At 41.9% G+C, this 24,803-nt stretch overlaps 1 protein-coding gene across 1 annotated transcript in view; it reads left to right on the top strand.

Annotated features, from left to right (window-relative positions):
• The first annotated feature begins 22,561 nt into the window (after positions 1–22,561).
• Positions 22,562–24,803, top strand: part of TFB1M (transcription factor B1, mitochondrial) — a 67,124-nt gene continuing 64,882 nt past the window's right edge. The window contains exon 1 of the mRNA XM_070796436.1: positions 22,562–22,774. Coding sequence (XP_070652537.1) covers positions 22,642–22,774 — 133 coding nt within the window. The 5' untranslated portion in view covers positions 22,562–22,641. The remainder of the gene's footprint in view (positions 22,775–24,803) is intronic.

Here is a 24,803-nt window from a genome sequence, read left to right as displayed (position 1 = left end):
CATATACCTAAATACTTCTTATTTCCCATTTGAACTCCGTACTACTGAGTTGTGATGCTTGGGGTAGCTTCCCAAAATGTTCTGGATTTCCAAATCTCATCTGGAAATGAGGGGATCAAACTCCTTAGATCAGGGATCAATACACTATAACTCACAGGCCAAATCCAGCCCAGCATCTGTTTTTGTGAATAAAGTTTTATTGGGAACATAGACACCCTTAGCCGTTGACATGTTTCCATGACTGCTTTTCATCTACAATGGAAGCTGAGTAGGTATAACAGACACTTTATGGCGCACAAAGCCTAAAATATTTTTAGGTGATAGAATATTTACTACTTTGCAGGAAAATGTTTGCCCTTACCTGACTTAATTATTCTTGATTTTACCGATATAGACAGACACACAAGTATGGAAATCCATATATACAATATAAGAAATGTTCCTGTTCTTGGTGACTTCACTTTCTCAGAGTTTAGGCTTCTCATTGTTTCCCAGTCTCTCTCTCTCTGCTTCTCTAGCAGTTTTGTTACTCATTATGGCAATCACGTCTTACTTTTCTTAAAAGATTTTTCCTATTGCTTCACTTTGGGTCTACTGTTTTCTCTCTTAAGTCTATCTTTCTTGTAAATATGCCTGTAATTAACCCCATATAACTATTGATGCTTTGAATTGCTATGATATTTTTCTTTAAAAATACAAAGATCTTTGAAAATACTGACACCGTCTTTAAAACAAAGTAGCTTTTTAAAAATAAAGCAAATAAAACCAAAATGGAGGAACTTTGTCTCTCTTCAACTAGTTCTGTTTCTTTCAACATCCTGCAGAAGCTCCCAGATCCACACCACTCACCTCAGTGGGTAGAAATGTCATGATTGACTTCAACTTGTTTCTCTGCTTTCACCTCATTCTCACGCTTTCAACCTTAAATTTAAGCTTTCAGTTTTCATCTTTATCTGCTGCACTGCTTCCCAAACCCGTGCCCCTGACCTTCCCCACATCACTTCCTGCTGCTTCCATTCCTTCCCATTTTCATAGTCTCCTGATCATAATGGAAGCATTTTAGCTAAATCTTCTCTATCTAAAAATCTCTCCCATACCTTTGTCTCCTTTTTTCTCCTAAATCATTTTAAATCACATCACAAGGTTCTATTTTTATGTTTTCTTTAAATATACTTACCTCTGAGCATTAAAGAACTCCCACTTCTTTCCCTTGACTATCCCTGTATATATAGAATACCTACTGGTGCTACGGGTTATTTATATTCTAGCAGTCAGCATTGGGGTTCCTTTCCCAGCCTGCTGCCATTAGGAGAACTAAAGCAGAATGTTGAAACAAACTACAATGTGAATTTTTCTCTGTAGTGAATCTGAGACCAAGCGATCAGCTGATAACAAAGACCACACAGTCCATAATTACAGTTAAACCTGCTGAAATGCAGTGCTGGTGCAGGGAAGAGATGGAGTCAACTGAGCAAATTTTTATGCAATTTAGTTAACATCACTCTTTAAACGGCAGTATCCAAACTGATGATATGCATTCACTACTAGTCAAAGGGCTTCCCTAATAGCTCAGTTGGTCAAGAATCTTCCTGCAATGCAGGAGACTCTGGTTCGATTCCTGAGTCAGGAAGATCCCCTGGAGAAGGGATAGGCTACCCACTCCAGTATTCTTGGGCTTCCCTTGTGTCTAAGCTGGTGAAGATTCTGCCTGCAATGCAGGAGACCCTGGTTCGATTCCTAAGTCAGGAAGATCCCCTGGAGGAGGGATAGGCTACCCAAGTATTCTTGGGCTTCCCTTGTGGTTAAGCTAATAAAGAATCTGCCTGCAATGTGGGAGACCTGGGTTCGATTGCTGGGTTGGGAAGATCCCCTGGAGAAGGGAAAGGCTACTCACTCCAGTATTCTGGCCTAGAGAATTCCATGAACTGTATAGTCCATGGGGTCGCAAAGAATCGGACATGACTGAATGACTTTCACTCACTCACTCACTCACTCACTAGTCATAAAGAGAACTAAGTCTTGGGCAATAGGATTTTAATCCCACAGCACTTCAACTACTGGGTAGGTGGTAGGTTAAACAACTGAAAATTAAAAACTAACACTGACTGCTCTATGTAGGATAGTTCCTATGAATGCTAAAAACTTTCTAAAATGATCTCTTGCAAGCCTGCCCCAAACCACTCCCCGTGTGGTTTCGGTTGCACACTGCACAAAAGTGGCATATTCAAGGAGACTATCACGTCATAGCCATCTTATGATTCTGTAAATTTTTTTTGTACTTTTATAATAACTTTGTTAACTTCAGAGATGAATGAGTTTTGTGGTAAATGACTATAAAAAGTCTTTCTTCAATAAGATTGGTATATTATTACTTTCTGATCAGACTTATGAAATAAAAATATGTTTGATTATTACAATATCTTGATAATATAACAACATTCAAAATAACCTGTATTTCTAAATAAGAAGTTGCTTTTCTCACTGAAGAACTGATTAGAATCTTAACATTTTTTAAAAATCTCTATCAGCATCATGTACAGACAGAGTAACATGGAAATTTACAATATCACACATAAAATAGACAGCCAATGGGAATTTGCTGTATGACTCAGGGAACTCAAAGAGGGGGTCTGTGACAATCTAGAATGGTGGAATGGGGGGGGAGATGGGAGGGAGATTTGGGAGGGAGGGGACAAGGATGTACCTATGGCTGATTTTGTTGGTATATGACAGAAAACCACAAAATTCTGTAAAGCAATTATCATTCAATTAAAAAAAGAAAAAAAAACTGACAAAATATATTCTCAAAAAAAAAAATTTCTATCAGCAGCAATACACTGTAGTTCATGTACTCTGCCCTGTTTTTCCTACCAAGTGGGATTGCAGAGTTCCTATTTTAAATACACAGGCACTTTCATTATGATACAAATAACTAGGCAGTCACTAATATTAATTTAGCATTAATAACGTACAAAGTAAGCACTAACTTGACATAAATTAGACATTACTACGTAATGATCTGCTAATTACATTATAGCACTTGTTTATTTGTTGCTATGGAAATTTCATAATTAACTGCTATTAAAATTTGGGGCTTGTTACCTATCTCTTATTTTTAAATTTAATTTTCTAATTATTATGATTAAAAATTCAAATCATGTATTATGTTTAATAATTGTATTTCTATTATTTATTCACAATTATCTTATGTTTGCATCACTGTAATTAATGGGAAATATATAACATACTAACTTCAAAAAGATGTTTTACTTGACAATAGAAAGCTGTCTCTAATTTATGCCAAAATGCCCTGTCAGTTAGCAGCAGCCCTGATTCCTCCAGCACTACGATGGAGAAGATACTATTATTTTTCCCTCTTCACACATGAGGAAAGAGAGGCTTAGAAATCTTAAATAATTTGCTCAGTGTCAGAGATAGCAAGTTACGAAGGCAAGAGTCAAATTCTAACACTTTGAGACAGAGCCAGACTGCTGAACTGCAGGGTTTGGGAAATTGCAGATCTCCCTTCTTTAAAAAGGGCCTCCTTCGGGTTCCTGCCTGACTAGACCCTTCTTTCAGTGACGTCACCAACTGGACCACAAAGGTGAAGTCTGTTCTTCCAGAAGGTGACAGCAACGGCAATGGAAGTTGACCACGAGGAACAAGCCAGAAGTGCAGTCAAACGCTGGATCTCCAAAAACATGTGCTTGGTGTGGGGAGAGAGCACAGTTTGATGAGAAGCAGATTTAGATTCCAATTCTGCCTCTGCCGCTTACTCAAGAACTACCCACCAAACCCTTGGTCCCCTCCAGTATCCCTCTCCAGGCATTCACTTGTCCAAGCCAGGACCCTGGGAATCAGTCTTTCCCTCACCACCCCACCTCTTCCCAACCATTCTAAGAGCCATAAAGTTATTTTCTAAATATCTCACAAACTAGCCTGTTTCCTCACCATCTCTACCACGGTCACCCTGGTCTCACCATCATCTCACACCAGTTACTGTAACCCCTCTTCTCCAATCTCCCTTTTTATATTCTGACTCCTCTTCAATTTATTCTCCCCATTTTCATCTCATCAAAATCAGGTATTTACTTACAACCTTGGAATATCTATTATTCCTCAACATCAAATTCTACTCTAGCCTACAAGGTCACTCAAGGTCAGGTCCCACCTCCTTCCCCAGTCAACTTCCCTGCTTGACACACCTCCCCTCTTCTACTCAGCAGACCTGGTTCAGATTCTCAAAGGTTCTCAACCCTCCCCCTTTGCACGAGCTGTTCACTTTGGCCTCCTTAACACCCATTTACCTTTCAAAACTCACCTTAAGCATCAGAGCCTCCAGACGTGCCTTCCTGACCTTGACCTTTCCCCCTTATCTGTCCCTACCCCCACATTGGCTGCTGATCAGATCAGTTACCCTTCGCTAGTTTCTCCTATATTCAACCTTTTGTTTGTCTTTCATGGTCTTTATCACAGGAGGGCTTCCCAGGTGGCTCAGTGGTAAAGAATCTGCCTGTCAATGCAGGAGACACAGGAGATGCAGGTTCAATCCCTGGGTTAGGCAGATCCCCTGGAGGAGTAGGAAATGGCAACCCACTCCAGTATTCTTGCCTAGAGAATCCCATGGACAGAGGAGTCTGGCCTCCTATAGTCCATGGGGTCACAAAGAGTCAGACAGGACTGAAGAAACTTAGCATGCACGCACGCACACATACAGTTACCAATTGATTAACATCTGCCTTCCCCAGTGGACAGAAAGTCAAAAATTGGGAATGACCATGTCTGTTTTGCTCACCGTTTGGATTCTTGTGCTTAGCACAAAGCATAGTTCACTAAATTCCTTTACAATGACTGAAAGAAACGTGTGGCTTTGAGTAGATTACTTAAATTTTCTTAGTCTCTTTCCTCAACTGTTAAAAAAAGGATAATAACAATACCTACCTCAAAAGTCATTGTGAGGCTTGAGTAAAAGCAGCATTGTAAAGCACTAAGCACTCAGCGCATTATTTCCTGCAATAACATGAGCGACGAGAATTAGTCTCTATTTTCAAACTGCTTGTAGTCCTACAAAAATAGGAAGTCATTCGCACAAATAATTAAAACACTGCAGAATATGAGCTTATCAGATTAGCCAATAGAAGGCCTAGCCTAAGGCAAAAAGGACTTCCCAGGTGGCTCAGTGGTAAAGAATCCACCTGACAATGCAGGAGACCCAGAAGACACGGGTTCAATCCCTGAATCATGAAGAGCCCCTGGAGAAGGGAATGGCTTCCCACTCCAGTATTCTTGCCTGGAAAATCCCATGGACAGAGGAGCCCAGTGGACTACAGTCCATGGGGTTACAAAGAGTTGGACACAATTGAACACGTACTCACTCACCACTCACTCAAGGCAAAAAAAGGTGAAGTAACCAATATTCAGGGCACCTTATTTATATCTTCCCTCCCCTGGGATCCCTCAGGAGCCCTACTGCTGGACTAGAAAAGACAAGGACACAAGAGGTGATATGGAGACACAGGCCTCTCCACTCCTCCTCAGTACAGTCCTTCCTCTGTCCACAAGGGGGACTCTACTTCCTTCTCCATTGTCCTCTAGGAGGGTGTGTGTGTGTGTGTGCGTGTGTGTGTGTGTGTGTGTGTATCCCGGCAGGACTTTTGGTCCTGTGCAAAACGTCCATAAGACATTGGGTCCACACCAAAGGTCCTTGAAATTGTTTCCTATCCAAAATATCCGAGCTTATTTAGTCCATGCCCAAAGGGGTTTTTTTTTCTTTTTTCTAAATTTTTATTATAGTTGCTTTATAATGTTGTGTTAGTTTCTACTGTACAGAAAAGTGAATCAGCTATATGTATACATATGTACCCTTTTTGGGGGATTCCTTCCCACCATGCCCAAAGATTCTGGACAGGACCAGATATCAAGGATCTTTTGTCTCCGTGGCCCTTATGAACAGAAACGAGTGTCTGCTAACTGTGTGTTTGCCTGAAAGCAGGAATCATTTGAAAAGTCAGCTGTTGTCCATTTCCATTATTCCTGCCCATATCAACTACATTAAGTACCCGATTAAGGTTCAGAATGAATGAATGAATGAAAGGGAAATGAAATTACATAGAAAACAACATGGGTGCATTTTACATCTGTAAGATGTTTTTGGCAAACTCAATAGAAAAGACAAGACACAGGAGGAACCATGAGGAAGCAGTGCACAAGCCCAGAACATAATTCTGTTCAGAGGGTTTTCAAAAGATAGATCAAAGGAAGCGAAACCCCCACCAGGGGTAGCTCTGGCATGTTTAGCCTTCAGCCGCTTCATAATCTACCTGCACCCCCTACCCCTGAGTCTACTTTGACATGAGATCTTTAAATGTTGCGGGGGGGTGGGGGGTGGCAGAGAGAATCACTTAACTGCTATCTGATTCTTCATCTGTAAAATAGAGCTAATGACACTGACCTTCCTCCTAGAGCTATTGTGTGGGATAATTAATTAATAATTGTAGAATCCTTTGAGAGTCTAAAGTGCGACATAAATGCTAAGCATTATTTCCACACAGTCTCAACTGGCTCTTCGAAAGTACACTCTGGTCTCGATGCCTTTGATCTGCTCTTATCACCTGAAATAGAGCAAACAATGCCTCTGTATCATTAAGCAAATGCATAATGAATGTTATTCATTGTTAAAGGTTACTTAGCAATTTAACTTTTTTTTTTCTTTTGAATAGGGACATCCTCCTGTGAGAGGATTATGTAAGCTAATAGCTAATGTATCAAAGGAAAGGGGAGAAAAGAAGCCACCATGGCAACCAGAGCCACGAGGCCCATGCTTCAGCCTTCAGAAGAAACTGATGTCCACCTCACCAGGAGAATAAGAAGAAAACCAGAGGAGAAGGCAGGCAGAGGGGTCAGTGGTGGAAAATGGCAGGCCAGGGCTGGACCTCCTCCTTCCATCATCTCTCGGCTTACAGTGCAAGACACAATGTGCGCTATTTGGGAGGGAGGAGGATTTAGGCAAGAGTCAAGTTTCTCCATCTCTCCATTGTTGCCCTCTTCCACAAGTCCTTTCATGTTCACTGATGCTGGGGAGATTGTTCTTCTTTTGAATAAAACCTTTTCTAGGGATAGAGGTGGACAGAGCTGTGATCAGAAAGCCTTTATCCTTCCCTGCATTCCTACCGATGCTCAATTATCTCCACAGAAATGGACCTTGACTTGAAGCCCGGCAGATACCGGTCCAGTTCATTAACTCCCAGAGCAATCACCCAAAGGTTTTTAAGGTAAGCTAGGTAGCCTGATGGGGCTTCCCAGGCAGCTCAGTGGTAAATAATCTGCCTGAAATGCAGGACAGGCATGTTTAATTCCTGGGTGGGAAAGACCCCTGGAGAAGGAAATGGCAACCCACTCCAGTTCTTGCTGGGAAATCCCATGGACAGAGGAGCCTGAAGGGCTACAGTCCATGGGATTGCAAAAAAGTCAGGCGTGACTTAGTGATTAAACAACAGGTAGCCCGATAGAATCACATTCTCCAATAAAATATGGAAAAGCTCGAAACTTGTAGATTCATTCCTTTTATATTAAAATACTGGAACAGGATTACAACTCCCTTATGTGTTTGTTTCCTTTAGACAGAAGAAATAAAGCGCTCATTTGGTTTAGATTTTGAAGGTTTAGATTTTTATCTTCTGGTGCAGTTAGAAGGTATTGGGTTATTTTACAAGTTAAATCTTTAAATGTTAGAGTTAACTTTTAAACCATGTTTTTCAAAAACTATATACATTTACAATGTGCTCCTCTCCCTCTATTCCTTTAAATAATACCCAAAACACAACTCTTACATCCCCCTCTGTGTTTTTTACTGCCTTGACTATAGAGATTTTATGTCCCTTATTTGGCATTGCTGTTTACTGTCATTCCTCCATAATTCTGGGTTGTTTTTTTCTTTTTTTCTTTGCTGACCTGATTTTATTTCAGTATCCTTTGGAAAATCTATCTTCACTATGCTTAGTTAACTCAAACTTTGGCACGATTGGAAAAGGCTGGAACATGGAACAAGATCACCACCAAGTGGCCAGGCTGGGTGTGCTTCTTTCTGTGCATCTTTTCAGATTTTGCCCCACATTTTTATTTCATTGGATTATACACAGCAGAAGTGTCCTTAAAGATAACTAATCCAGCTCCTATGCTCTTCAAATGAGAAAACTGAAGGTCAGAAAGATGAATTTCTTTGATCAAGGCCATGATGTCTCATAACATGCTGTAGTCTGCATTTTTTCAATGACAATGTCTTGAAACTGGGATTGAACTTCAGGGTCAACCAATCCAATCCTCTGTCATGTAGATAGATGGCTTCCCTGGTGGCTCAGTGGTAAAGAACCTACCCGCCAATTCAGGAGACAGGGTTCGGTCCCTGGGTCAGGAAGATCGCCTGGAGAAGGCAATGGCAACCCACTCCAGTATTCTTGCCTGGGAAATCCCATGGACAGAGGAGCCTGGCAGGCTAGTGTCCATGGGATTGCAAAAGCACTGGACACGACTTAGCAACTAAACAACAAATCATATAGATGGGGAAACTGAGACATGGAGAAAGAAAATGCCTTCTCAAGGTTCAGAGAGCTGATCAGATTTGTACAAGAACCCAGCTTTAATCATACGTAGCCTGGCATTCATCCTCCTACTAGACCAGCCCCATTTGAAATGTTGTGGTTTTTTTTTTTTTTTTTTTTTTTTGCCCCCATAAATTATAACTCTAAAGAGGTGGCCACAGTATCTGAAAATAAAGTACTCAAATTTTTTCTTCTTCGAAATAAATAAGGCTACACCAGAGGAGCCCTTTCTTTTCTGACAATTTTATTTATTTTTGACTGTGCTGGGTCTTTATTGCTTTGCGGGCTTTCTCTGGCTGTGGTGAGCCAGGGCTGCTCTCTATTGCAGTGCCGGGGCTTCTCACTGCGGTGGTTCCTTCGCTGTGGAGCACAGGCTCTAGGGTGCGTGGACTTCAGTAGCTGCAGTTCCCCGGCTCTGGAGCACAGGCTCAGTAGTTGTGGCACATGGGCTTGTTTGCTCTGAGGCAGGCATGTGGGATCTTCCCTGACCAGGGATCAAACCGGTGTCTCCCACATCGGCAGGCGATCTCTGTACCTTGGAGCCACCCATGAGCAACCGCTGAGCTCCACCTCCCAGAGAAGCCTTTTGAAAAAGGCAAATTTCATTCTCGCGGATGAATTGTTCCTTGTGAACAGATAGAAAACATATTTTACCACTTTTGTTTATATTTAGGAGGTGATGAATTTGAGCGAAGGTAATTAGAAATTCCAACTATACTCTTTTGACTTAGGGAAAAGACTTATCTCTAGCTCAGAACGTCTTGATTCTAAGGTTTGACTGCCTGGATTAGAGAACTTTCTTTGGTAAACTGAGATAACTGCTCATTGTCTTTGAATTCCCTTCCATCTAACTTGAGTCATTGTAACAAAAGTAGAAAGGTCCACAACACTGAAGATTCCTCATCACTCTGAGTAATCTGAGTTCCTCGGTTCTCAGGGGGAAGAGGAATCCGCATCGGGCGGCAGGTGCTACGCATTCTTGCCCCAGCCTGTGTCACATACCCTCCTGAGTTTTCCTGCAGCTATGATGCTGGGCGGACTGACGGCTCTCCCCTCCCTACCCCCTCTTCTGTTCTCCGTTCTTAGGGCTTTCGGGTGCCTCCTCGGCTTCTGGTGGGAAAGCTCTGAGTTGGATTTCACCAAGTTTTTCAATGGGTCCTCAGGGAGGTTGAGGCCTGGTTGTCCTAGAGCCCTAGCATTAAACTACTCTCTAACCACGTTTAGTGACTTTTCTCCATTTCCCACTGCATGTTTCCCCTTTCCTCCTCTGTATCTCCTGGGATCACCTCCCAGGTAAAGTACCTGCATCCAGAGCTTTGCCTCAGGGTCTGATCTTGAGGTGATACAGCCATAATGCTGACACTGTACCCAAGCCAGGTTTCTGCCTTGGTGATAGAATAAGTGTGATCCTCTAAAAAGCGTGTCCACCGGAGGTGGTTCAGCCTGGCCCTCGCTCCTGCACATGGGCAGATGAACCATTAAGCTTGAGAAGTTAAAGTGACGGGCCTTCACTTGAACAAGCCTCTTGCAAGGCTTGAGGGTCACTGGAAATATACTCATATGGTTGTATGTTTTTGTAAAATTTGCAAAAGTAGGGCATTTTAACCACAGTTAAGACAACTGTTTCTGTCCAGGTGACATCTGGAGGCAGAGACCACTTTGTGAGTCTGACGCAGGTGGAAATTGAGCTAGGAACACATTTTAGTTGAACTTTGGAAAGATGATTTAGAACATTTCAGTAAAATAAATGCAAAATTATAGACTCCTGGTTTGTGTGAATATGGAATATGCTTTCTGCTATCTGGCAACCCACTCCAGTGTTCTTGCCTGGAGAATCCCAGGGACAGAGGAGCCTGGTAGGCTGCCGTCTCTGGGGTCGCACAGAGTCAGACACGACTGAAGTGACTTAGCATAGCATATCTTTAAATTTATGTATTTAAAGAATGGAAAGAAAATTTAGACTAAAAACTAATGGGTAAGAAACAAGCAGTAGAGTGATAAATGGAGCAATAAAGTCAATAAAATTATTCTTACATCAAGAAGTGAATTGCAACCAAAAAAATTCATATCAAATGCAGTAATTTATTAAGAGGAATAAATACATTGAGTAGAAGTAAGGAACGGGTTCATGAACTATTTGATAACCTAATTAATAAAGAGAAGTGAATCATATGAATACATTGGAAAAAAATTAAATATCTTGATTATTTGACACCACATACTGACATCAATAACCTCAGATATGCAGATGACACCACCCTTACGGCAGATAGTGAAGAGGAACTAAAAAGCCTCTTAATGAAAGTGAAAGAGGAGAGTGAAAAAGTTGGCTTAAAGCTCAGCATTCAGAAAACTAAGATCATGGCATCTGGTCCCATCACTTCATGGCAGATAGATGGGGAAACAGTGGAAACAGACTTTACTTTTTTGGGCTCCAAAATCACTGCAGATGGTGACTGCAGCCATGAAATTAAAAGATGCTTACTCTTTGGAAGGAAAGTTATGACCAACCTAGACAGCATATTCAAAAGCAGAGACATTACTTTGCCAACAAAGGTCCGTCTAGTCAAGGCTATGGTTTTTCCAGTAGTCATGTATGGATGTGAGAGTTGGATTGTGAAGAAAGCTGAGTGCCGAAGAATTGATGCTTTTGAACTGTGGTGTTGGAGAAGACTCTTGAGAGTCCCTTGGACTGCAAGGAGATTCAACCAGTCCATTCTGAAGGAGATCAGTCCTGGGATTTCTTTGGAAGGAATGATGCTAAAGCTGAAACTCCAGTATTTTGGCTACCTCATGTGAAGAGTTGACTCATTGGAAAAGACTCTGATGCTGGGAGGGATTGTGGGCAGGAGAAGGGGACGACAGAGGATGAGATGGCTGGATGGTATCACTGACTCGATGGACGTGAGTCTGAGTGAACTCCGGGAGTTGGTGATGGACAGGGAGGCCTGGCGTGCTGCGATTCACGGGGTTGCAAAGAGTCAGACATGACTGAGCGACTGAACTGAACTGAACTGAACTGACATCAATGACTGTAATATAAACTCATGATACATCAGTACAATGAGGATGCCCGTGACAAATTGGTGAATGAGTGTCATAAATTTGAAGTATTTAAAATTAGACACTGTACCAAAAAAAACCCTGAAGTGCCCTAAAAACATACAGATCATATACACCAAAAGCTTAAAAGAGAATTTCCAACTTTGACAACAATCCTAACAACTTATGTGCCATTGCCAATCATGAGCTTCAAGCTGAAAGAAATGTTTCTAAACTATCAAAAATAAAAACCAAATTTTAATCAGTCAGAGTAGAGGAAATACTAAATTTATCTTTCTATGCTCTCTGTGGAAAATAATCTCAAAATATTCTCATATGAAAAAACAACCAAGGAGTGTGCTCCCCAAAATGTTGGGGGAAAATTATCAAACGAGTTTGTAATGAAAATACAAAATAATAAAAAACATTTAATAAACATTTAATAAAACATTTAATAAAAAACATTACTTTTCCAGATGTTGTGATGTTTGTGCTATTTGTCATGACTTATAATTTCTTTCCTTATTCCAAAAAAATGATTTTCGTATCCAATTTTGTATTCTTTTTCTTACAGAGAGCCTCCCAAATTGTATAAGCTTCCATATCTTCCCAAGGTTTCCTCTAACGAATGTAATGCATGTATGCATGCGTGCTCAGTCCCTCAGTTGTGTCTGACTCTTTGTAGGCTGTCAGGCTCTTCTGTCCATGGAGTTTTCCAGGCAAGAATACTGGAGTGGGTTACCATGCCCTCCTCCAAGAGATCTTCCCTGCTGGCGTTTCTTACGTTGCTGGCACTGGCAGGCAAGTTCTTTACCACTAGTGCCACCTGGGAAGCCTGAATATAGTACACCAGGCCTTAATCCTACCAGGGAAAGAAGGAAGATGCTCTAACGTCTGCTGAATATGCTAGGAATGGGTATGAAGCATGAGAGTCCCCAAATCGATGCATGTAAAGAGAGTGGGAAAACAGCAAATGATCTTTCTGATATGTCATGGATCGTTACATTTCACAATAAAGTTAGGAGTATATACATTTACTCAAGAAAGGAATTACCATCTACTATATGTGATAGTGACCTACCCTGCTGACATTTCCAAAACATAGAAAGAAAACTGTCACATAAATTACAGAGGCAGTCATCACAGGAGAACGAAAGAAAACTGACAGAGACCTCGGAAAACTGGAGCCTGTTCCATTTCTCAGGCTTAGGGACCATAAAGAAAATAAGACAGTGTGTTAAAACCTGCAGGTCAGAATCCATCACTGAGCAGCAGAAACTAATATATTGTAACAATTATTTTAGAAAAAAAAAAGAAATGGTTTAAAAAGAATAGACTAATTTAGAAAACACATTGGCTCACACATAGTTATATTAAGGGTTTCAAGAAGCATCTGTGTATGAAGGGGTGTGTATAGGGTTAAAGTATAAAAGGAATTTTTGCTATGAAAGGGAAAGGGAAAGGGAAGTTGCTCAGTCATGTCCAACTCTTCACGACCCCATGGACTGCAGCCCACCAGGCTCCTCCATCCATGGGACTTTCCAGGCAAGAGTACTGGAGTAGGTTGCCATTGCCTTCTCCTCACTAATCACTGCTGCTGCTGCTAAGTCACTTCAGTCATGACCGACTCTGTGTGACCCCATAGACTGCAGCCCACCAGGCTCCCCGGTCCCTGGGCTTCTCCAGGCAAGAACACTGGAGTGGGTTGCCATTTCCTTCTCCAATGGATGAAAGTGAAAAGTGAAAGTGAAGTCGCTCAGTCATGTCCGACTCTTAGCGACCCCATGGACTACAGCCCACCAGGCTCCTCCATCCATGGGATTTTCCAGGCAAGAGTACTGGAGTGGGGTGCCATTGCCTTCGGCCTAAAAAGTTTGAAAAGTATGTATAAGGAACATTGAGTGGTTGCAGATTCAAGCACAAGAGAATAAGAATGACAGAAACAGCAGAATTCAGTTTGGAAATCTGTAGCAGATTATAAATTCACTAAAATTGGGGAGGCATTTTTTAAACAGAAGCAATAGTCATGATTGGATTCTGGAATGAAACCACAAAAGCTTATTGACTCAAAATACAATATATAAATTATAGTATGATATGATACCATGTGATAAAATATGGTATGGTTAACATAATGACACGATGTAATATAATGAACACAATACAACTTAAATGAACAATTGTAGTTATTATGGCCCTAAGCCAGCACTCCCATTTTCCTCCCCACTGTCTCTCTCATTTGTAAGACTCATGAGCATACTGGTTTTAGATAGTCTACAATTATAGGATTTCAGGCACAATATTATGTGTATACATTTCAAAACACAATATAACAGTCTGTAATGATAATTTAATATTTTGTTTTACACTACCACTTGATTTAACATAACTGTTTCCTAAACCTTTTTGCCTAATTAGAACCACTCACCCTTCTTTGCCTTCACCTCCCCCAAAAGAACAACAGAGTACTGAATAGGCTAAAAGGAATACCTTTTTTGAACTGGGTAACAGTAAGATCAAATGACACATTTGTTTTCAGGTGTAACACTTGTAATTCCAGCCTTAAGACAATCCTCTGATGGTAACACTGTCAATGTCTCTAAATAATGAAGTGACAGAATAAAAAGTCAATATGCAACAGCCAAGCCCAATAAAAATCTGCAGAAGGGAAAGTCATCTTTCATGAAGCACCATAGAATAATAAATGGGCAAGTGATCCTCTGAGCTTACTTTGTCATATGTTACAACAATAATAAGGGAACTACATTCTAATGGTTTTTTTGACTTCAGTACCACAAGGAGCTTCCCAGGTGGCACTAGTGGTAACAAACCCACCAGCCAATGCAGGAGATTTAAGAGACGAGGGTTCAATCCCTGGATCAGGAAGATCCCCTGGAGAAGAAAATGGCAACCTACTCCAGTATTCTTGCCAGGATTCTTCAATCCCATGGACAGAAGAGCCTGGCAGGCTATGGTCCATAGGGTCACTAAGAGCCAGGCATGACTGAAGTGACTTCACAGGCACACACCATAAGAGTATTAACAACGTGTATGTTGATTATATACAACTGGATATAGATCTTATGAGTGTATTCAGATAGAAAGAGAGAAGGGGAAGAGTATTAACATTGATGAATGTCAATAGGATTGGGCACTATATTTGGTCCATTATATGCCTTATCTCGGAGAAGGCGGTGGCACCCCACTCCAGTACTCTTGCCTGGAAAATCCCATGGACGGAGGAGCCTGGTGGGCTGCAGTCCATGGGGTCTCGAAGAGTCGGACACGGCTGAGCGACTTCATTTTCACTTTTCACTTTCATGCACCGGAGAAGGAAATGGCAACCCACTCCAGTGTTCTTGCCTGGAGAATCCCAGGGATGGTGGAGCCTGGTGGGCTGCTGTCTATGGGGTCGAGCAGAGTCGGACACGACTGAATTCAGCAACTTAGCAGCAGCAGCATGCCTTATCTCAGGCTTCCCTGGTGGCTCAAATGGTAAAGAATCCACTTGAAACATAGGAAACCCAGGTTTGATCCCTGTATTGGGAAGATCCTTTGGAGAAGGGAATGGTTACCCAGTCCAGTATTCTTGCCTGGAGAATCCCATAGACAGAGGAGCCAGGTGGGCTACAGTCCATGGGGTCACAAAGAGCCAGACATGACTGACTAAGCACACACAATACATGCCTTATTTTATGAGGTATAACGATATATGATATATGAGGTATAATGATATATGATATCTTAATATTGCAAAAATTTTTCTAACACAATGTTATCTATTACTGCTGCTACTGCTAAGTCACTTCAGTCGTGTCCGACTCTGTGTGACCCCATAGACTGCAGCCCACCAGGCTCCCCCGTCCCTGGGATTCTCCAGGCAAGAACATTGGAGTGGGTTGCCATTTCCTTCTCCAATGCATGAAAGTGAAAAGTCAAAGTGAACTCGCTCAGTCGTGTCCGACTCTTAGCGACCCCATGGACTACAGCCCACCAGGCTCCTCCGTCCACGGGATTTTCCAGGCAAGAGTACTGGAGTGGGGTGTTATTGCCTTCTCCCTATCTATTACTATTCTCATGTTATAAAGAAACTATTGGTGTTCTGTCTCTGTGTTGTTAACAACTTACCATACCTTTGTTGGCTCAGAACATAAATTTGTCTTCCGCTTCTGTAGTTCAGGAAGGTGAAATGGGGGGAGCCTAAAATCAAGATGTTGCCAGGACTATGTTCCTTTCCAGGGCCTCTAGGGAAGGACGCTGTGCCTTGCTTTTCCATCTCCTAGAGGCTCCCCACACCTTGAAGGTTTTACCCCCTCGGCTCTTGACGTTCTTCCTCCATCATCAAAGTTAACGACATTCGACTAAGTCCTTCTCATGTGCTTTCTCTGGTTTTCTGTTCCCTCTTCCACTGTTAAAGGCCTTTGGGGTCACACTGGGCTCACCCAGATAATCCACAATTGGATGATTTAGGGGAGGGAGGGGATAGCATGATAGATGGATATGGTAGATCCAACAGCAGTCTGAAGACACTGGGCTCCAAGTGGGCCCCAAGGGAAATGAGAGGGCACCAAATAACCTGCACTGGCCCTCCTCTTCTGACCAAGCCTCCCTATCCTTCTTCCTGTTGTCTTCACCTAGCCCTTCTCAACTAGAGAACAGGCAGCCCGTCGCTGTGAATGAGTTACAACTTACTAACCTGTACTGGCAGGAATGCGAATCCCAGGTTGGGTGTGTGCCCACAGGCACAGCCACTTTGGTCTTTGGGGCTTGGGCTAGAGATGGGCAAGGCAGGGGATCTAGGACAGAGAAAGAAGGCATAGACATGGCTTGATTGAGTATCTAGTTCACCTCATAGTCTCTTTGTTGAGGGACAGGGGGCTGTCACCAAGAGGCCCAGGGAGCTGTCACCAAGAGGCCCAGGGAGATCCATTTACTTGTTGAATAGAGTCTCCCCATTCACAGAGCAATTTGTTCCCACATAGATTTTTAAATGCATGGGAAAGACTTAGATGCAAAGGTACTCACAGTCACAGTTTTATTTTTAACCTTTGTTTTTCAATTGAATGTGGAGTTTTAAATTAATAAACTATTGATACAATCTGCGTTGTGCTCATTCACTTCAGTCATGTCCAACTCTTTGAGATGCTATGGACTGTAGCCCGCCAGGCTCCTCTGTCCATGGGATTCTCCAGGCAAGAATGCTGGAATGAGTTGCCATGCTCTCCTCCAGGGGATCTTTCCAACATAGGGATTGAACCCTTGTTTTCTGTGTCTCCTGCATTGCTGCTGCTGCTGCTGCTAGGTCACTTCAGTCATGTCTGACTCTGTGTGACCCCATGGACTGCAGCCTACCAGGCTTCTCCATCCATGGGATTCTCCAGGCAAGAACACTGGAGTGGGTTGCCATTTCCTTCTCCAATGCATGAAAGTGGAAAGTGAAAGTGAAGTCACTCAGTCATGTCCGATTCTTAGCGACCCCACGGACTTCAGCCTACCAGGCTCCTCCATCCATGGGATTTTCCAGGCAAGAGTACTGGAGTGGGGTGCCATTGCCTTCTCTGCTCCTGCATTGCAGGTGGAGGTTAATTATTTTTACAATGCCTTTAGCATGTGTTAACTTTTTCTTCATTTGCAAAAAGATCTGCTTTATTTTGCAGAAAAAATCCTACCCCCTACTCTGAGTCATCCTAAGTGGTGAGTGTTGCCTGTTCTCACCACTTTATTAGGATACTTGACAATAATTCACAGATCTTCAGGGAGTCAGCAGGCTCTCAGACACTGCCTGGAATGGTGATAAATATCATATATATATATATATATATATATATATATATATACACACACACTATATATATATTACACTATTATTAAATGTGGCTTGGAATTGCCAAACTGAACTTTATATTATGGTATATAAAGCACCCTTTTCTGATAGTATTTTATAATTCCATGTAATATGATTCCATGTATAATTCCATGTAATATATATATAATAGGGTAATATATCATATTATCATATATATGTGTATATATTATATAAATTATATATAAGTATATATATTATATATATATAAATTATATCATATATAATGTGTATATATTATATAAATATATATAAATAGAAATTAAATATAAATATAAATTTAATATATATAAATATTATATTTATATAAATGTAAAATATATATATATTTAAATAGTGTAACTCTTACATGGTTCCCTCAAGCAATTAGCCTGTGTTGCTTGCCACTAGTTGTTTTGCTTCTGTCCTGAAGGAATAAGCATTTGGTCTCTCTGCTCAGAATTATCATGTATTTCCATCTTCCCTCTAGGTAGGTCACTAGATTCCTTTGTGAACAGTGGGCATCAAACAGTCACTAAAAAAAATAAATAGAGCAAAATATGTCTCAATATTTCTCTAGAGCATTGAGTCATATTACATGGAATTATAAAATACTATCAGAAAAGGGCACTTTATATACCATAATAGTCATTATATAAAGTTCAGTTTGGCAATTCCAAGCCACATTTAATTTTCTCTGAAAATTCCCACATAGCAGAGAAGATATTGCTCTTTGTGGCTTTCAAGTCTCTTTCGGGGAACTGTAAAATGACAACCTTTTAGAATTAGCACTTCATCCATAAATAAACACTAAATTACTTATACCAAATAAAGTCACCTGTGTATTTTCATTAACATAAATACTAAAATAATAAGTAGCTTTCCTATATAACCATCCTGGGATTTATGAGGTTTAGAATTCTGCATTTTAGTTTAGTACAAACTAGGTTAGAACTTGCAGTTCTTCATCTCCACTGATAGGTGGGGCTAGGAATTTCTGTATTAATTATAATATTTTAGCATATTAAAATTTATATCTAGATGAAGCAGATACTTCAAAGCTCCAAAACTGATGAAACTGCATACTTCTCTTTTAAGGGATAAAACTGTTTGCATTAATATGTGAAATACACTACTAAAACACCCCCTGCTGATTTCACAGGCTTTGCAGGGAGTTATGCATAATTTTCTGAAAATTAAAAGACTGAGGATCAGATATTTATGGTGATAAAAATTAGATCTCAATAACTTTTAAAAACTTGGAAGAGTCTCTTAAGGTGGAATTTTTAAAATTCAGTTCAACAACTATTTAACATATGTATGCATGCATGCTAAGTCATTTCAGTCGTGTCCAACTCTTCACGACCCTATGGACTTTAGCCTGCTAGGCTCTGCTGTCCACGGGATTCTCCAGGCAACAATATTGGAGTGGGTAGCCATTCCCTCGAGAGACTTGCAGAGTCAGAAGATTGGAGTTCGGGACTCAGCTGTGCCCTTGCTAACATGGGAGCAGTATATATTGAATATCTTTGTAAACCTCCAGCACAGAATTGAAATCAAAATTAACTGAAGTAACTGTTTTGAGAATAAAAGATCATCCACTCTCAAATACTGATTACTGAAGACAGCATGGTGTAAGACAATAATTCTCGTATTTAGATGTGAGAGTTTCTTAAGAACCCACCAATTCTCCGTGTAACTGTGCTTTTGCTTTTGTGTTTTTATTTTTTATGTTGGTGTTAATCTTTTAAAAGTTCATGTGAGCATATTCTGAAGCATCTGAATACTCTCCTTCTAACTGCACACACACACACACACACACACATATATATACACACTCATGACAGCATTGTTGTCATTGTTCAGCTGCTAGGTGGTGTCCGATTCTTTTCGATGCCATGAACTGCAGCACTCCAGGCTTCCCAGTCCTTTACTATCTCCTGGAGCTTGCTCAAGCTCATACCCATTGAGTCAACCACGCCATCCAATCATCTCATCCTCTGTCACCCCCTTCTCCTCTTGCCCTCAATCTTTCCCTGCATCAGGGTCCCTTCCAATGAGTCGGCCTTCACATCAGGTGGCCAAAGTAATGGAGCTTCAGTTTCAGCATCAGTCCTTTCAAAGAATATTCAGGGTTCAGCATCAGTCCTTTCAGTGAATATTCAGGGTTTTCTTTAGAGTTGACTGGTTTGATTCCCCCCCTTGCTGTACAGGGACTCTCAACGGTCTTTTCCAGCACCACAATTCGAAAGCATCAATTCTTCAGGGTGCAGCCTTCTTTATGGTACAATTCTCACACCCGTACATGACTACTGGAAAAACCATAGCTTTGACTATACGGACCTTTGTCAGCAAAGTGATGTCTCTGCTTTTTAATACGCTGTCCAGCTTTGTCATAGCTGTTCTTTCAGGGAGCAAACATCTTTTAACGTACTGGCTGCAGTTACTGCCTGCAGTGATTTTGGAACTCAAGAAAATAAAATCGGTCACTGCTTTGACTTTCCCCCATCTATTTACCATGGAGTGATGAGACCAGATGCCATGATCTTAGTTTTTTGAATGTTGAGTTTTAAGCTAGCTTTTTCACTTTTCTCTTTCACCTTCATCTAAGAGGCTCTTTAGTTCCTATTCCCTTTTTGCTATCAGAGTAGTGTCATCTGCATATCTGAGGTTGTTGATGCTTCTCCCAGAAATCTTGATCCTAGCTTGTGAGTCATTCAGCCCAGCATTTCTCAAGATGTATTCTGCACATCAGTTAAATTAACAGAGTGACAATATATAGCCTTGACGTACTTCTTTTCCAATTTTGAACCAGTCTGTCATTCCATGTTTAGTTCTAACTGCTGCTTCTTGCCACACATACAGGTAAGGTGTCTGGTATTCTCATCTCTTGAAGAATTTTCCACAGTTTGTTGTGATCCATATAGTCAAAGGATTTAGTGTATTCAATGAAACATGCCGGCATTACTGTCAAGTAATTTGACCTTTGTTTCTAAGCTAATGAAAACAGCTACAGGTTGACTTAAAGTATAGCTCTCATGTTACTCCAAGAGAAAGGCAAGCCACAATGGCAAAAACCCCAAATGAAGATTTGGTGGTAGTCTGGATCCAGAAAACTGATTAGAAAATTCAATCATTACATGGCACACTATAATATTTGGTAAGCTGAACTTTAAATAAAAGAATCCTGTCAGTCTGCATTAAGACCAGTAATTTAACATCACACACCATTTGTTTTGGTTTTGTAGCTATAGAAATGTATTTACTAAATTGTATTTTAGTCATATGAAAATAGTAAACAAGTTTATAGTCAAGATTCAGAATCTATATATTAAATAGCATCATAAAAATAAAAATGAACATACATTAATTAAATCATTAACTTTAAAATAATCTATTACTTGAGGGGTGTGGCCAAAATTGGAACTCAGAAAAGAAATAACTCAGATTAAAGTCTTCTAACTCAAATGACCTCATCTCCCTCTACTTCTTCACAGTAAGGATAAGGATGGGTTGGCTCAGTGGCAAAGAATCCACCTTTACAAGAGAGGTAGGTTGGATCCCTGGGTCAGGAAGATCCTCTGGAGAAGGAAATGTCAACCCACTCCAATATTCTTGCCTGGGGAATCTCATGGACAGAGGATCCTGGAGGCTTACAGTCCATGGGGTCACAGAGGAATCGGACATGCCTCAGAGACTAAAACAACAACAAACTAAGGATGATAATCTCACCACATAGGACTGTTGGGAGGAGTAAATAAAACAATGAGTATAACCTGAGAATGAACACCTATCTCTTGCGGAAAATAAGGGTTCTGAGTCTAGACTTTCAAAAATAGGATAAATATTGCTAACTTCTGTTTAGGGTGGAGGAAACAATATCTTTAGAAAGGCGGTATAACCAAGTATTTGATATATACCAGAAAACGCTTCCCAAAGCCTAAAGCGCTAAACAAAGCGGCTTTTCTCACTGACTACATTTTGAAGGAACAGGAGTTGGGTTCTGTTCTGGCTCTCTAGCAAAGCCTCGTAGGCTGCAGTCCATGGGGTCGCTGAAGATCGGACACGACTGAGCGACTTCACTTTCACTTTTCACTTTCATGCATTGGAGAAGGAAATGGCAACCCACTCCAGTGTTCTTGCCTGGAGAATCCCAGGGACGGGGGAGCCTGGTGGGCTGCCGTCTATGGGGTCGCACAGGATCGGACACGGCTGAAGTGACTTAGCAGTAGCAGCAAATATGCAGATGTCGTTTAACCCCCTGGGCCACATTCACCTGCAAGTAATTATAGCAGTAACGGCCATCTTTGATAGCGGCTTTACCATATACCATGCACTTGAACTACGTTCTGGATTTACACACCAGACGACCTCTCTCAGTTCCACAACTTTAAAGCAAACATTACGTTCACTTAACAGATTTTTTTTAAAATAACAATAAGGCTAAGAGAAGTTAGAAACCTGCCATGCCACACCTGCTGTGCTGAGAGTCTAAAAACATCCACCATAAGAGAATTGTTACCAATCAACAGTTTTGCCGTTAACAACCTGCTATCCCGCAACCCTCCACAGAGGCGCTTTTAGGACCGCCCATCTGCCAGGTAGGGCTTCCCTGCGGCTCAGCTGATAAGGAATCCGCCCGCCAAGCGGAAGACCTGGGTTCGATCCCTGGGTTGGGAAGATCCCCTGGAGAAGGGAACAGCTACCCAGTCCAGTATTCTGGCCTGGAGAATTCCATGGACTGTGCAGTCCATGGGATCGCAAAGAGTCGGATACGACTAAGCGACTTTCACTTTGGAGTCAAACTCAAAACAAATCCTCCACCAGGTGAACTTCATTCATCAATCCTTGGGTCCGCCCCTCCTCGTTCAGGCCCAGGCCCCGCCTCTCCCCGCCCCGCCATCGCTCCGGCCTCCGCCCACCTCACGTGCAAACACGGCGCGGTTACCCAGCCTGCCCTGCACTTAGCAGGACGGGGAGCATGCGCTTTCTGTGCGCCTGGATTTCCTGTTCGCGTCCTTCGCTTCCGACGGGGTACGTCTAACCAATCACGTAGGCTCGGAGGTGGGCCAGAGTTCTCCCAGGCTCCTCCCCCTGCCCTCACTTGAGGAGCCTTGGAGGAACGTCCGGCGTGGGATCTGTACAGCCAGTTCAGGGTTCATGGCTTCCTCCAGGACGCTCGGCACTTTCCGTCTCCCCCCGTTACCCACGATTCGAGAAATCATTAAGTTGTTTAGACTGCAAGCCGTGAAGCAGCTATCCCAGAATTTTCTTCTGGACTTAAGGCTGACAGGTGGCTTATCAGTGTTTCCCCGGCGTCTCCCTCGCGTCCCTGGGGGAGTGGGGTCGAGGGGGTTTCGCGCGGACCCTGCGGGCGGGCGACGGGGTTCAGGCACAAAGGTGTGCGGTGGCCGTAGGTCAGACCCTTCTGCCGCTTTGCTCTGAGAGAACTCCGGAGCCCCACCGCCCAGGGGGTGTGTAGAGTGTGTCGTTTGCTGAGGGGTGTTTGCCGTGGGCTTTGGAAGGCAGGCTGTGCGGACGCCGAGCAAACACTGGCTTTGGAAGGCTTCGCGTCTCCTGAAAGGCGCTTGTGGAATTCCAAATCTTGGTGTGTTACCAATAAGGAATACATGCACGTGCTGACTGATTTGGCTTTTTATGCAGTTAAACTTGCAGGGACTTTATTGGTAAACAGGTTGGAAGAGTATCCATTTCATGGCGTTCGATATTTAAAAGTTTACTTGTTGAGTCTCACCCTCGAGGGTGCAGATATTCATTCTGTAAACACTCATGAAACCAGCCCCTTTGTACTAGAGCTGAAGTGGGATATGAGAGTGAATGAACAAGGCCAAGTCTGTCCCCAAGGAGCTTACATTTTAGTCAGTTTGCTTTCCCACTCCCTAAGTCACGTTTTATGAAGTAAAATTTAGACACAAAAAAATTCACCTGTTTGAAGCGCAGAGTTGGATAAATTTTGCAAATATATATATATAGTCGTTTAACCTCTACCAGCGTTTTTTCGTGCTGGTCTTTCTGAAAGATGATACTGCAAGAAAAAGATTATTAGAAATATGGCAGTTCACAGTTGGAGTACGTAACATTTCTGGGGTTTTGATATTTCATTCTATTTGGCCCCTCTTAAGAAACTGAGTCAGTAAATCACATATTTCGAAAGTTGTGAAGTACAGTCCAACAGCAGGGATGGGTGGTTTTATTTCTTGAACTTAGAGTAGCAGCGTGGGCAAGCCAGTAGCGATGTAACGGGGTAAAAAAACTTAACCTGTTTTCAGTTTTTTTATTTAATTGGACGAGAGCTCTACCACAAGAGCATTAAAAGGTCATCCACCTCGAAAATTCTTTGGTCCTGAGATGGTTGGATGGCATCACCGACTCAATGGAGTTTGAATGGGCTCCGGGAGTTGGTGATGGACAGGGAAGCCTGGCCTGCTGCAGTCCACGGGTCGCAAAGAGTCCGCCGTGACTGAATAGTAACTAGAGCCAGCCTTTTCGGGTAGTCATTAGCTGCATTCTAGATACAAGGCACCGTTCCGGGGACTGAAAATAGAGGTCTTTATATTGAAAAAAAAATCCTTCATATGTCCTTTCTCATGTGAGCCTTTATTCACCTTCAGGAATCAATTCCAGAATCTAGATACTATTGTCCCCTCTTCTACAGGAACCAAAATGAAGACAAATAAGGTACTTGTGTGAGGTGAGAAGCTCAGGTGTGAACAGAGCAAGATGGAACCCCAGGCATAGTGAATTGACTGTGCTCTTTGATATCCATTTGTGTTTGAATGTTTCTGAAAAGTTTAAGGTGAAAAGACTGTCCTATCTACTGTCGTAGCTTTCCATTTTAAAAAAAGAGAGAGACTGTTAAAATCACTCTGTAATATCTGCACTTAAGGCAGCCTCTCTGTTCCCTCTGAGAGACAGTGCTCTTTAGTGGAGAAAGGGTTGGCTTTTAGGACTTAAACCTGAGCTGGTGTCGTCCATTTGTTTTCCAGGTAACCTCACTCAAATAATAGATGAAGAAAAAAGTTCAGAGAAGTCAAAATGGGGTAGTAATTCTTAAGTTAGGGCTTCACAGGTGGCGTTACTCGTAAAGCACCTGCCTGCCAAATCAGGAGACTTTATAAGAGACATGGGTTCAATCCCTGGGTCAGGAAGATTCCCTGGAGAAGGGAATGGCAATGCACTCCAGTATTCTTGCCTGGAAAAGTCCATGGTCAGAGGAGCCTGGTGGGCTGCAATCCATGGGATCGCAGAATCAGGTGCTACTGAAGTGACTTAGCACAGCACATACAGCACAGTTCTTCCTT

Source organism: Bos indicus, chromosome 9 (assembly GCF_029378745.1).
Source record: "Bos indicus isolate NIAB-ARS_2022 breed Sahiwal x Tharparkar chromosome 9, NIAB-ARS_B.indTharparkar_mat_pri_1.0, whole genome shotgun sequence".
In the NCBI taxonomy this organism is placed as follows: Eukaryota; Metazoa; Chordata; class Mammalia; order Artiodactyla; family Bovidae; genus Bos; species Bos indicus.
The sequence above is the reverse complement of the archived record's forward strand: the minus strand, read 5'-3'. Positions and strand labels throughout refer to the sequence as shown.